Raw genomic sequence first — 14,756 nt, 5'->3', positions numbered from 1 at the left:
ACGTATTCGCGAGCCACGCTTTGGACTATGAAGGCGGAGCAGTAGCGCTGACTCGACCGGCGCTCCTGTTTACCCTAAGGTTCTTATATGCAATACAAGATAACATTGAAGATGATGCTCTGTTGCGAAATCCTGTTTCACTGTTTTGGTCTGGCTACTACATACACATGCGGTACTATAACGCTGTCTCCAGCACAACGAAAATCACGGCTCACTTTCCCTTATAATCTTCGTTAATACTGCGTGGTGCGCTCACATATCGGGCATATCTGAACGCACACACGTTGACGAACAATTCACAAGGGTGGAAACTTGGGCGAGTCGGTAACGATGATCCATGGTATATGGGGAGCGCAAAAACGGCACAAGGGTCTGTGTTGTCCGTCTTTCTTTGTCCCTTGTGCCGTTTTTGCGCTCCCCATATACCATGACGAACAATACTTGGACCAACCCAACATATCGTATGATATTAGGTAGCTTTTTGTGTACAACTAATGCGGACGTCTAGGAGTTATTTGTTTCCTTTAAGCGATTAGGGACGACGTGACGGCTGCTTTACCTGCTTCCATGCAGTCAATTATGCTTGACCCTGAGCAAGATTAGCGATTAGAATAGACTAATTTTGAATATAAGGTATATAAACGCGAAACGGGTGCAGAAACGAATCGCTTTAATAGCTTAAATGAGTACAAAATGTCACCAAGGCATATCCTGCATGGGTAAGAGAATGTTTCAACGCTGATCTTTCAGCGGATGCTGCTGAAGGCAATGCATTCCGCACTTGTGAAGTTTACACCGGGCAAGACACTGACGGTGGCTCGCATAACAGGAGAGTACAACTTGATCTGCCGCAGGCGGGTGTCCTGGCCATACTTGTGGTTCGCCAACACTGCAATCTGCACATGGAAGGCGCGGACAGGGCGGCCATCCGAGTCTTGCGTTGCAATGTGCACCCATCCCGTTGGTTCATTCAGGTCAACAGTATCCACCACCCACAGGTCGTGGAAAGTGCTTCCCACTTTCACGGCAATTCTGAAAGCACAGGTCAGACCAAATGTTAACACCATGCAGGCACTTTCGTTCATAGGGCTACACAAATCAGCAATGCGGGACGCAAACTGAATTTGACCGGCGTTAGCTGATTAGCGCAGCCTTTTTAGCCTAAGCCATACGTTCATGGTTCGAATGTGAAGCATTCCGCGCAGTTTCCAATCAGTGAGTGCCGTGAGGTGGGGGGGGGAAAGAAAGCAGTGGCCTGTGTGTAGAGATCACGCAGAGACCACCTGAACCGCACTGCACTCTTGGGCATAACACCTACGCAAGAGTGCGAGAGGGCGAACTGAAGAATGACGGCCCTGTGACGTGAGCAGCGGAGACAACGGAGGCGTAACTAGACCAGAACAGAATCCGCGGCGTTTAAGAAAAATTCCAGCCACGTGGGGCAGTGCGTTGCTTTATGTATTGTGTTCATGTTTTTGTGCGTGTTCTGCCGAGTAAGAGAACCGAGAATGAAGTGCGTAGTGAAGTGTGAATAAAAGAAAACTAACAATTACACCTGAGTACGTCCTGTCTGAAGAACATCAACAGCTGTAAGATACAAACGCGCCGGGGCGCAGCGTGTGCCGTGGGTTGCGTGCACCCAAGGTAAGGTGCGAATCTCAGCGCTAGAGGTGAAGCTACTCGAACGGAACGTAATGCAAGATTAAACAGCACGCAATTATCATGTTGAACGCCATCGCCTAACCACTATAACCCTGCAGCACGCGAGGGCAATTGTGAGCCGTACAGTGTGTTCAACGAGTGACGCAGTCCGAACAAGTGCGCCACCAAGAATAGCAAGCTGCACAGGCCGCGTTCCGAAGCGCTCCCGAAGGCGCAACCGGCGGCGAGATTAGGTGACGCCATGAATATAATAGCGAGGTGGCGGCAGGTCCAAAAAGCTGGGAATGCGGGCTATTTGAAGCCAATGAATTTAATCATGCGTGCGACGTGTCCGACAGGCAGTACGCCTCTGGCCTGACATTGTGACAGTCACGTGCAACCGACCATTTATCTTGGAGTACCGTAGGACCGTCGACCGGGCGATATATCAACGCCTTATCACGGCACGGGCCGGCAGAAGCAACCACAATAGGCGCGAGCGCCGAGAGCTCACGCCAGCACGAACGTCGTCTGCTAAGCTTTTCTCAAATGCATGCACAATCCCTGTCGCTGTTGGCGCTCGCATCTGCTAAGCGGCGACAGAGGCAACATGTTGCAGAGACAATTTACTTTGAGGACGTGAGGCATATTTTACGATGCATTTGTTCCTTGTGCGAGGAGCGTGAAATACTAGGAAACCTACATAAGCACAGGCACGACAGAGCTTGGTGCGAAATCCAAGTTACACGTTGAAAGCGCATTTTTATTCTTGTCATTGACATGTGCCCAATATGGAATGTAGCTGGGCTACGAGGTTGTAAACGAGCGGTGACAAAAATCTTGGGAGTTTTGGTCACGCCATTCAGGGCCGTCATTCGTCACACAGTTTGGGTCGTGTATCAAGGCGCGTTGGAACACAATTGGGGGACAGAGAGGCGCAACGTAGCTAGGCGGGCACGAATGAGCGGAGCAAGAGAGGCAGTGAGCGTCCTATTATGGGGGCGGCAATTTCGCCCCATGTTGTTCCCCTCTACCCAGAAGTCAAGAAAAGGCGCTACCATATACACTTCGCCCCCTTTATAGAGAGACCTGTGCATGCCAATGAATACAACAGCTGTCACTTCGCCACGAGAGATGGTGATAATTCTGGTACTTTCTTTCACGCTGTTGAAGACGGATGCCGGTCAATGCTTTTCACTTTCACGTAATGCAGTCGCATTTTCTAATAAAAGAGAGACATTGATAAACTTTGTTGCTTAACGCGTAAATTTCCTGCTGGAGTCGGTTAACTGTGCTGCTTTGGTGCTTTGCTTACACACCGCAGTTCGGCTACAGTAAAGAACAGAGGCGCTCTGCTGTGGTAAGCTTAGGTCGGCACACTCACTAATGAGTGCTCTCATATCGCCTCACTCGCACTAACGCCTTTGCGTGTGAGTGAATGGTCGTGTGTGTGAGTGCGAGCGAGTGGACGTGACTAATTATCAGTGGAGATAAGTGAGTGCGAGTAAGTGGTTGCTAGTGTGAGTGGCCATGAGTTGAGTGAGTGTGAGGGGAGATGAGTGGTGAGAGGAGAATCGTGTATGCTAGTTGATGTGAGTGGCTCCGAGTGGTTCTGAGTGAACGTGAGTGGCGAGTAGATGCGAGTGACGAATGGACGCGACAGCCAAGTTTGCAACTTGTGTTTCGCGACGACGGCGTCCAATGTGTGTTCCGCGACACCGGAGTATTTGGAAGCCCGAAGCAGAGGATTCCGCTGGCACGGGAACAGCAATCTTCCATTGCTGTTTGCCTTATTATAACTCCGTTTTAAAGATCAGGTGCAACGCTGTGAAAGGTACGGAGCAGTCCGCACGGAAAAATAAAGGGAGGCTTGTTACTCCGCGCTTGTTCTGTGACCGAGTGGTCTAAGGCATGAGAAAGCGACAGCGTGTCATCACCAATAAGAGTGATTTTAATCAAGCTCACGACAGATGTGTCGTGCAGTAAGCCTGCAGGAAAAGCATTTTCTATGCTTCGTTCACAACAAGAAGCGAAATATTTTTTGGTCGCGGATGCAGGCAGCGCAAACATGAACGCTAGCTTTTACAGCGTTGCACCTGATGTATGAAATGGAGTATAGTTCACCGCTGGCTTGACCGCAGACTTTTCACTAGTGCAATGAACCGCTACGTGTTGTGTCAGATCCTTAGATCGAATATGGTGCCACTGCTAGAAACATAGACGTCTCTTGTCACGCCTCCTGCGCGGCTGAAGCTCATGTACGCAGAGTTCCAATGCTTTCTGCTGAAACAATGACTACCCGCTTCTCAGCAATAACCAGCGTAAGGTTGGATCTTGAGTACTGCAGTGGACGCGTAGGTTTTTTCTCTGCCCGGAGGTGTGCTTTGTATATCCCTGCACTGGTCGCAACTTTTTTACTGAACCGGACCTGGAACCGGCAGAGCCTTCCATTGCCGACGCGAAGAACGTCCCCTATTTGGCCCTGCTCTTGAGTACTGCAGTGGACGAGTATGTTTTTTTCTCTGCCACGATGTGCGCTTTGTAGAGCCGCCCTGCACTGGTCGTAACTTCTTTACTGAACCGGACCTGGAACCGGCAGAACCTTCCATTGCCGACGCGAAGAACGTGCCCTACTTGGCCTGGCTCTTGAACTGCACAACCTAGGCTGAAGGCCGGAAACAACGCGAAAACGATGTGCGCTTTGAGGTAACGCCAGAGGTTCTGGTTTCTATCATATACTTGAAGGAGCCCTGCGTCGCAAATCAAGCATGTGGTGTTTATTTTTTCTGTGAATAGCATTGACGCCTATGAGACAGCCGAAGTGGTAATATTTGAGGTTTAAATCTGCTCCATAAATACTTGTTTCAGTGCCGATGGTGACAAAACATTGCGACGATTTTCGATAGTGGTTTTATGAGGTGGCAACCATATTGGCCGCATTCTTTTCGAGTGGTTGGACGTACATTTCGAACTGAATTCTCCTATACTCGCTAAAAGGATCGAAAATATAATGCCTCAGTATTTCCCAAAATTTCGATCGAGAAAAGACTACAAAAGGAAAACAGTACAAGTGAATGAGAGCTAACAAGAATCAAGCTTGAGCGGCAGTTTTCGTTTCGCCTAAGATTATCTTGCATGTGGGTGCTGCTGTTAAAACTGCCAACACATAGAACGGAGCGAAGAAAAACCATCCGGCGAAAAATGTGACGAAAAGGAAACAGGAGTGTGGCGGCGGGAGGGGGGAGCTTTATATATATAGGTCGAAGGGTGCCAGCATGTTGCACACTGGACTGCTCTTAGAACAGGAACGAGTTGAGGATTAAGCTCCTCCACCCTCTCCCCCGGAGATAAAAAGACTGTGTTTTTTAGGGTCATGCAAAGCATACGTATGCATAAAGTGCGCGGAGGGCAGGCCGCCCTGCAATGTCAAGAACTGCATACCAGCTTTCGCTGCATGTGTGCAAGGCATGTGTCTGATTTGTGGCGCCCAATATTTGGCACTGGGCGAGAGATATGGGCGTGTGAAATTCGATTGTTTTATCTTGGTGCTTTCAATATCGTAAGTAAACTAACTTCTGTTTGCGCGCTCCGATTTCAGCAATTCTACCTGCATTGATATCTGGACAGCATGAGGAATGTTTTAAACCGGATGTTACAATGTCCTCTAAGAACTTCTGGATATACGTTTTTTCCCAGAAACATCCTACCGTTTCAGAAGGGCACGCACGGCGGAATGGCTCACAATTAAATTGCATACGCACTCTTCCACGAACGATGTTCCTCGACCAACAACGCAGCGAACTCAACATCATCAGCCAGAATACGCCCACTGCCGAGCAAAGGCTTCTCCTGTAACGTTCCTTTTAACCCTGTCCTGTGCCAGCTGCGGCCATCCTATCCCCGCAAACTTCTTAATCTCATCTGCGCATCTAACTTTCTGCGCCCCCTGCTACGCTTCCCTTCTCTTGGAAGCTTTCTTCCTCTTCCTTTCGACTAGGATGTCGACAATTAACCAGTGTTTGACCCCTGACCCACTCTGCGTCCAGTCTCTTAACGTGATACTTATCACTTTTTTTCCATAGCGCTTCCTATGCCTGCGCAGATGCGTTCGTGGTCTCCGCACGCATCGGCCTCAAGCGAGAACCACCGCGCTGGTTTCTCAACCCTCCTTCAAACAGGGATTATGCGCGGCGCAGGCAACGTACTGCACGGCAGGCGTGTCCACAGATCGGTCACGCATACCTGCTCCGGCAAGACGAAGCAAGCCCTGCTCTTAACTATGCCCAAAAGTAAGCCAAAGAAGCTGTTGTATCCTTTGGATCCTTTTTCCGCTGGGTAAATGTGTATTTGGGGCCCATTCCAGCCATTTCCATTTTCGTGAGGATCTCGCTCGGGCTTTTCAAAACCACTCTGGATTTCCCAAGCCACGAAAAGCATTCATAGTCGCCACTTGCGTCCAGCGTGATTGAGCCGCCTCTCATGTTGTCGACGTATGGAAAAGACGGGCGGTATTCTGTAACGCCTATTTTTTATTGGCTGGTTTTCACAGCGCATAAGTAGGGCCTTGTGGTAGCTAAAATGCATGCTAATAAGCTCCATGTACGCTTAGCGCACAAGTCAATTACGTCTTTGTCGTTGGCTCTTCTGCGTCCTAAGCGAGTTGCAGGCCGAAGTTCGGCATATATTCAACCAAGTGTTCATGCGTCGCTTCTGTGTTGAAGCCGACCACAAGCACCAGCGGGTCGTTCCCGCACGGCTGCAGATAGACACAAATGAAGCGCTGACAGGTCAGCGACGTTGCGCACTCAGGCGAGCGCACAGCACACATTTCTCCAATGTTTCACGGTCGCATGACACCGACGCTCAGTCTGCTTCCGGTGCCGATCGGCTTCCCGCTCTGCAGCGCGCACGACAGCCGCGGCGGCGACGACTTCCACGCTGCTGTGCGTGGCGGCGGTCGAAGCGTCTTCGACGGCCATGGTAAAGCAAAAATACTAAACCACTTGCTCTTCTTATCTGAGACATCGCAGACTCATCATGGCACCATACCGTACCTCTAACATCGTCCGTGTGGTGCCTCGGGGGTGGCTAGCTCTGGCTCCCGCTATCTCCTTTTTCTTATCTTAAGCTGCGCGTGGGCTCAGGCGCCAGGCCGGGCGAAAGTCTTTTGCGTCGCACGAAGTCTGACCCCCACCTATCGCGTTCTTCTGAGTTCTGTCTCATCTCAGCCATCTGCTCCGCAGTTCGAGTCTATCTCGCGTTATAGCTTGGGCGTCGCGCCAGCCGTGCGGGTTACACTGAAGCTCGGCTCTGGGAGGGCTCTGTAACATGGCTGTCGCCGTAAAAGTGTCATAATACACTTTGGCTTCGTTCCATCCTTCCTGCTACTCCCTTCTCGTTAATTAAGTTGAATGCACCACAATGGACCAGCGGCTTTGACGCTCGGCTACTGATCCAAAGATCACAAGCTGAATTCTTGGCCGCGACGGCCGCATTTCGCTGCAGGTGAAATGCAAAAATGCCCATGTGCTGTGCGATGTCGGCGCCCTTTAAAGAACAAGTGGTCTGAACTAACCTAGAGCCTTCCACTACTGCGTCCCTCATAACCCCCCGCCCCCAATTTTCGTTTCTAAGTGCTCTGTCCCCATCGACCCTCTAATAAGGGCGCAATTACTCACTGCCATCCACTCAAGAGCAGCCGTACGGCTACAAAGTAAAGCTATACAGCTTTCTCGGAAACTTCGTCGTTAAAGAAAAATTTGTCGTTGTCCGGGGTTCAAACTCGGGACCACCGCTTCAGCGGAGCAGTCGCTCTACCAACTGAACGTAATCATCATTACATGAATGATAACTTAGCACAGAGTAGAAAATAGCCTATATTCCCGTAGGGATACGAACCTACGACCTCCGCAAGTCGCATCTCATAATACTGGTTAATATGAATAACAAAGTGTACTGCTCAAGAGTTAATTCCTTGCTACTGCAGCGGGGAAGTTGACATACGGAAATTTGGGGATAAACTAGAGGAAGAGGAAACATGTTCGTAAGTTACCCGACAAACAATTGTGCTACGACGGCAACTGTTCAACCTCTTGTTTCTGAGTGTGTTCGCGTTCGGGTAGCATAAACTGAAAAGCAAAATGGCTGATGGATTAGCATTTCTAAGCAGAAAATGTGCGAGAGTACGGTTTTTTGCAGGTTGATAGTGCCACCGTGACTGGGGTGTCCATTGACCTTGGGAACCAGTTATGCGCCTTTGATTTCCTAAAAATGAATGGTCTACAGCGTTGCCAACGCCGATGAACCAGATGAACGCCGGCGGTCTATTGCTCTAGTGTCGCGTATGTCACGTGGCTGCCACACCTCCACTGGTCCTCCACTTGAAGGTCAAATTACGGCGCCGATGGTCTTGGCTTGACTAGGCCAGTAAAACTTTCACTTTAAAAACAAAATTCCCCGGTGATCTCCTTGTTTTCAGTGAGTGCTGGTTCAATTCTTATGTGTATCAAAGTATATAGGTCCCTTATCCATCTCTCCACCTCTAAGCGTTCCTTGCCACTTGAAATCATGAAGATAAAGCCTCGGCACATTCGCCTCACACTGAGAGGGCGGGATTCATTAGAGAAAGGCAATGATCATGGGAAAAGTGGAAGCGAAGGGGAGACGGGGAAAGCAGACGATGAGATGGATTGGCCGAGTGAGGGAAGGAAAAAAACTCGAGCCTAGCTGAGCATGCTTCGTGGCCATGAGGTCACGAGGAGAAAGGCACGACTGCGCGACTGAAATGCCTCAACAATGGCATATGTGGTGTCTCACGTCCCGCAGCTGCACGTGGCCACCGCGAGACGCCATAGTGGAGGGCTCCCGAATAATTCCTACTCCCTGGCTTCTTCAACATGGAGTGACATGAACAGCATACGGCCCATTTCCATTCCGACTCGAGCGCAATGCAGCAGCGGAATTCCATAGCCCGACCATGATATAAGCCTCCCAAAGTCAAAGTGACTGAGCCGCCGCCGCAGTGGGCAAAAAAAGGAGGGGGAGGGCAGCAGACATTAGGGTACATTACAGGTTTAAACCTTACACCACCCACAGCAGTAAACATTTTTTTCTTTTCCCACAGCACTGTAGACGCAGGGGGCTTTGTGTTCATGTGAAGTAATTACGTAAACACAAGGAAACACATGTAGTACACGCAAAGTCTACAAAAAGAACTGTATTGAGCATCAACTTCCACAGCGCTCCGCAGCAAGCGGAGCACAGCGAACGACTGAGTGGTGGTTGTTGCTATGAAGGGGGGGGGGGGGGGGGATAGTGGTCCCGACGTATGCTGTCCCTTTGGGCATCACTCTTGGGGACCAGGAGAGGAGAGAAAGGGAGGTAAGGGGGGAGAGGGGTACGGCTGACTCTACGATGGCTGCGATGCGCCGGAAAACTACGTCGTTCCACCAAGGTCATAGTTCGCCCAGCCATGCCGTAGAGGCATCGGCTGAGTCGCTGAGTCGCGGTTTGTGCGCGCTCGGCGCGAACAGGAGATCACGGACGGCGACGGCATGGCGCCGGCGGCGTGTGTGCTCGGCGCGAACAGGAGATCACGGACGGCGGCGGCATGGCGCCGGCGGCGTGTGCTCGGCGCGAACCGGCAGCCACGTGGCCCATCTCGACCCTCACGTGGCACGAAAAAATTTCTGGTTTATGGGGTTTAACCTCCCAAAGCGACACAGACTATGAGGGACTCTAGTGAACGGCTTTGGAAATTTCGACCACCTGGGCTTATTTAACGCGCACTAACATTGCACAGTACACGGGCCTCTAGCAATTTGTCTCCATACAAATGCGACCGCCGCTGGTGTGATCGAACCCGGGTCTTTCGGGTAAGCAGCCATGTGCCATACATCCACCGAGCCACCGCGACGGCCTTTTCTGTGCTCCGTGCAACTGCATGAAACGTCGATGAGAGTAACAAAAATCAAGTACCTTTTAGGTGTGTAGGTCTCGTCGCGTTCGTAGTCGACGTAGATATAGACCCCCTGTATTGCCGTTTTGCGGTGAAACTGAATATTGACTTCGTGCGGTTGATCCCCATCCGATTGCCAGTACGTATCCAGGCAGTTGTCTCGCAACTGATCGACACCAAATCCTGCAAAAATGTGCGTTGACAAGATACCTCAGAACGCCCAGCCAGGATTCGCCGTCCGTGGCGGTTGGGAGGTGCCTCATAGCTTACCGGGCATGCAGGAAGACAGCGACCACACAGCCGCGGCTCCCACCTCGCGGATATCGCCCTGCCTCTCCAAAATAGAGGGGTCTTGAGCAGAGCAAGCGTTCATGGTCCTAATCAGACGAGAGAGGGGAGGAAAGAAAGAGGGAAGGTTAGTCAGGAGAAAGTTCGTACTCTCCCTAGCGCCCACCTTAAACGCCGGCACTAGAGTCAGGATAACCCGGATGAGCACATTTATTTGACGTGCAGGCCGGAAGGCCTTGCTCACAGGGCTGCTACCGTTAGCGTGAACTAATGGTGAACAAATGGGTTGCTCGCGGTCGCAGTGGGAAAAGTCATGACAGACAACTCAAACCACAGCACAACGACAGCGCGCAAAGCGGCAAAGTGGCCTGTCCGCAGGCAGGCAGTATTCAGCCTGGTAAGGAATTACATAACAAGATGATTCTGGGTCACTCGTGTTGGCTTCGGTGGCTCTTCCGGGCACAGGACAATTTATTCTGGAACAGCAGTTCTTAAAAAAATCCATTCGGAACACATACCCTTCAGCGGTACCGATTTTTTTTTTCTACCGTTACCACTAATAGTACTAGAACCACACAATTTACTCGGAACTTAGAAACGCCGTGAATTACTTCTGCGAATCAAACCAAATTTTACTGAAAGCAGTCGATCGCCTCTTTGCGCGCCGTCACAAGAGGTATCCCTTCTAGAGCAGGATACAAGTTTAAAAAACAGCAGTTGGCAATATTGGGCCACGGTCCACGGCATCCTGCATCACTCTGCTGACAACAGTAGAGGAAAACAGTTTAATGCTTTACTCTACCAAGCAAACCACAGACATCAAAATTCTTGAGCTTATAATTTCGTCTTATGTTTAGCCTTCTGTTTAGTTAATAAGAAAGGAAAGGCTTTAACAGCGAACTACGTTTTGTCACGGAGAAATTCTGTGCGGCGGTCAGTGCAGACTTAATTTGTATCCGACTGTAGCCAAATCGTGAGAACATCTACTGACGTAGAAAAATTGGATTTTGACATTTCAGCCAAGAGACTAAATGCACAACAAACAGACTTACATTAATATACCTTCTCCCTCTGAGGGGTGATGACTCATAATCGGGTAGCCATGAAAATGCGGCACATATATGCCAATGAGTCAAAAAAGAAAACATTCAGTTTGTTTCCTCCCCGCATTCGGCGGTTCACCAGACCCTAAACGGCACGCGTGCGCAAAGGACCCCAATCGCGTCACGCCCCCAAGGCATTTTTGTTTTCTTTCTTGGTTGCAAGCCTTTCAGCCAGGCAGCACTGACTACCGCAGCAAACAGTGAACTTTCGAAAACACATTTTAATCAGATTGCCATAATTGTCAAAAACAAAACAGGTAAGAAGCTTTCTCAGGAGTGACCAATAAGGTTTGAAAGCTATAGTAAAAATGCTTCTAGAATAAGAATGTTTTTATAAAAGACTCGTTAAATATTCTTGTTCCAAGCGCGAATTGATACGTTTGTACTGCTATAGGATTGAACTCGTTCGAGAAGATATTAAGTATCGCGATAAACTCGAAGGCAAAAACATTTAGCGTTAAAAATTGAAAATTTCAAATTCCTGTCACCATCATCATTATCACTAGCTTAACTACGTCCACTACAGGGTTTCTCTTATAGCCTTCCATTAAGCACCTCCTGTGCCAGCTGCGGTCACCGTGCCCCGCAGACTTCCTAAGCTCATCCCTCCCCCCTCACACATCGCAGCCCCTTGCCACGCTTGCCCTCTCTTGGATTCCACTCCGTCACCCGAAGGGACATCGTTCACCTTTCCCTCGCAATACATGACCTGCCCATGCCAACTTCTTCTTTTTGATTTCGACTAGGATATCACTACTCCCATTTGTTCCCTGACCCACTATGCTCTTTTCCTGTCTAACGTTACACCTATCATTTTTCCTTTCATAGTTTGCTGCGCTGCCTTCAACTCAATTTCGTCTTTTCATTACCCTCCAAGTTTGTGTCCCATACTCACTGCAGGTATAACTACTGCACAATTTGTTATACAAAGCTGGCACTATACACAGTTGTCTAAAAGCAAGATGTTGATACAAGATTCTAACCTCTTCAACGCGCATACTCCGAAAGAACTACGAAGTTTACATGGGCTCGTCTAAGCATGCAAAATGTTCTGCTCACCTCTCCACTCAGTTGCAAAGCGTGGTGCACCGCCGAGCCGGAACGAAAGGCGAACGTCGCAGCGCGCAGCTTTCGGCACAGGCAGCGACAGCACTCCGCACGGGCACGAGGGTTCGCCGCCTTCCAGCCTGCAAGTAGTCTCGTCGTCTCTCCCGGTTGGCTGAGTGCCGTTTGTCGCCGCCCCGACTAGTTCGCCTGTTTAGCGCACGTGCGATCGGCGCTGGTCGCTGCCAAGCCGTTGAGGCCGACGACGCAATTTCGAGTAAACGAAAAGTCTTCCGCTGTCGATGGGCCGACAAATCTTTCTCCTCAACGTGGGTTGATTCACTCTTATGGTGTCTTCGGCTGAGCCGCACTGCCTCCGTGCCGGTGCTTAGGAAGTGACGTCAAATACTGCACGAGTGGCACGTCCACTTGCACCTCAGCCGAACGTGCAAAACATTCTCATCGTGCTGTCGCTCTTTCTGCCCTCTGTTCACGATGGCCTCCGAGACTCTCAAAAATCTCGGAGGCCATTTTTACGAGCGGCCGACGCCAACGACTGCTGTCGGCAATTTGTACAGCTAGCAACAACCTCTTCAGTGACAGTGCGCAGGACCGGCGTTCATAGCGACGGTGGACAATGCGGGAACCACGACCATGCTCATGAAATACTGTGACTGCCGGTTTTGATGCATACGCTTTAGAGCAGCTAGAGGGACTTCCGAAAATATCTGCCGACGATTCTCAATCCAATGTCAGCTCCCCACATTGTCACTGTATTGATATATCTTTTATCCAATGCTCACGTTGACAAAAAGTATGATGTCATAAAGTGCAGGCGTGCCAGATGAACCGCATTTGCCGTCCGCCGCACTAAAATATTGACGAACCTTTTATTTTTTCAAACGGTCAAGGCACAGCGCTCACCGGCCGGTGGCTGCATGATTGCAGCGCGAATAAATGCATTGCAGCCGCTACAATATTCAACATTTCTTTAAAGTATGCCCACTTGTGATGCTTCGAGTTTTTTCCTCTTCGTCGATGCTTCCTATCGGCCACTGTGTAGTGATATTGCCTGCGCCAACAGCGTCGTCTGCCCGGCCGCGACGTCTGCTAGCGCGAGCTGCACGACGGGATTGCACCGCGCTCCACCGTCGGTCTCCACGGTGGCGCAGGGGCGCGCACTCGTGTCGTGCTCGTCCCAGCCGAACGTACGGCACTGCACGAGTGGCAACCAGCCGAACGTGGGGCACCGCACGAGTGCGCGGAAAACTCCACGAGTGCCGTCAGCCGAAGACACCATTAGAATAAAATGACGAAAGAGTGGCAGAATCTTCGCTAGTTTAGTGTAGCTTCTCTCTTGCTTCCTAGCGGTTCCCAACATGCCCCTCCAATGCTCCCTAGATTTCTCTATCTAGGGGGCATCGGTCCCTCTCGCGGCGTGGAAAATGTCGGCGCTCGGCGAAGCGGAGGCGTCTGCTTCACAACCGATTCGCCTTCGTTTGCTGCGCGTAGCGCTAACAAAAAAAGAATGATGCGTCATGATTCCCTTGCTTGTCATTTCTTTCGCGAGGCCAAGTGCAGTCGTCGTGGAAACGCGATATTCAAATATGGGCTTTCTTTGAACAGTCGTTCTGGACTTGCCGTCACTCCTGTCCTGGTATTTGGTTTGCCCAGGTAGCTCCATGCATGACTCTGACTGCAAACGAAACAGGAATTGCCCAGCATGAATATAACAGTACTACCTAAGCGAGTTTTTTCAAGTCTAGGAATTTTGCATGCACTCAAGGGTGAATGAGCCGTACGCATGTTTTGCGACCGCATACCTCGCGCACATTTTGTACGTGGAACTCCTTTTAGGATGTATTGACAGCAGTGACTGAGCCAGAATGAGTTTCGCGGCTCATACCACTCGAGCACAACCATAAATTAGCTGGAAATATATAAAGCTATAGCACGCGTCCTGCGTACGGTCTCATAAGAGAACTCAGAACGCGGATTTTCTGCTTCGCTCCGAAGTCGCTCGATCGCTGGCGCGTTCTGAAATTGCATGGTCCAGAACAGAATGACGCAAGCTGCACATGCAAGCACGAACATACAATGGCAACATACAATGCTATCGCAACGAACTGCTGTAATTGGGCAGCTTGGTGACACAGTGCTCTTATAATACATACCTCCGAAAAAAATGTCGCTTCTAAATCTATACTGCGCGCGTTCAGTACAGTCTACTTTTGAAGTTTAGCCACTACAACATGCTTAGTTCTTTGCCATTTTTTAACATCTCTATACATGTCATTTATCAAGTCCGGTGTGTCATCAAGCCTTGCTGTGATCGTTGCGATGGCGCTATTTTTGTTTCTGTGTTCACTATGCACTTTTAGATCGCGAAAATGCAGAAAATGAAAATTGCCAATTGTGTGTGCGTGTGTGTGTGTGTGTGTGTGTGTGTGTGTGTGTGTGTGTGTGTGTGTGTGTGTGTGTGTGTGTGTGTGTGTGTGTGTGTGTGTGTGTGTGTGTGTGTGTGTGTGTGTGTGTGTGTGTGTGTGTGTGTGTGTGTGTGTGTGTGTGTGTGTGTGCGTGCGTGCGTGCGTGCGTGCGTGCGTGCGTGCGTGCGTGCGTGCGTGCGTGCGTGTGCGTGTGTTGATTGCACAAAAATTTCCTTTCCTGCCAGGGTTCGTCATCCTCAACAGGAAGCCTGAAAGACTGCAGCACTACACAAGTTC

General features: G+C 50.1%; 1 protein-coding gene across 1 annotated transcript; it reads right to left on the bottom strand.

Moving 5' to 3' along the window:
• Positions 1-694: 694 nt before the first annotated feature.
• LOC144101375 (anaphase-promoting complex subunit 10-like) lies at positions 695-12,438 on the bottom strand. The gene is made up of 4 exons (XM_077634511.1): positions 12,049-12,438; positions 9,869-9,975; positions 9,619-9,781; positions 695-1,032 (listed from the first exon to the last, which is right to left on the bottom strand). The coding sequence occupies exons 2-4, from the start codon at positions 9,969-9,971 to the stop codon at positions 747-749; spliced, it is 552 nt and encodes a 183-aa protein (XP_077490637.1). The 5' UTR covers positions 9,972-9,975; positions 12,049-12,438; the 3' UTR covers positions 695-746.
• Between the last annotated feature and the right edge of the window lie 2,318 nt (positions 12,439-14,756).

The sequence above is a fragment of the Amblyomma americanum genome, chromosome 1, assembly GCF_052857255.1.
Source record: "Amblyomma americanum isolate KBUSLIRL-KWMA chromosome 1, ASM5285725v1, whole genome shotgun sequence".
Classification (NCBI taxonomy): domain Eukaryota; kingdom Metazoa; phylum Arthropoda; class Arachnida; order Ixodida; family Ixodidae; genus Amblyomma; species Amblyomma americanum.
Note: the sequence above shows the minus strand (reverse complement) of the source record. Positions and strands in the feature narration are given on the sequence as shown.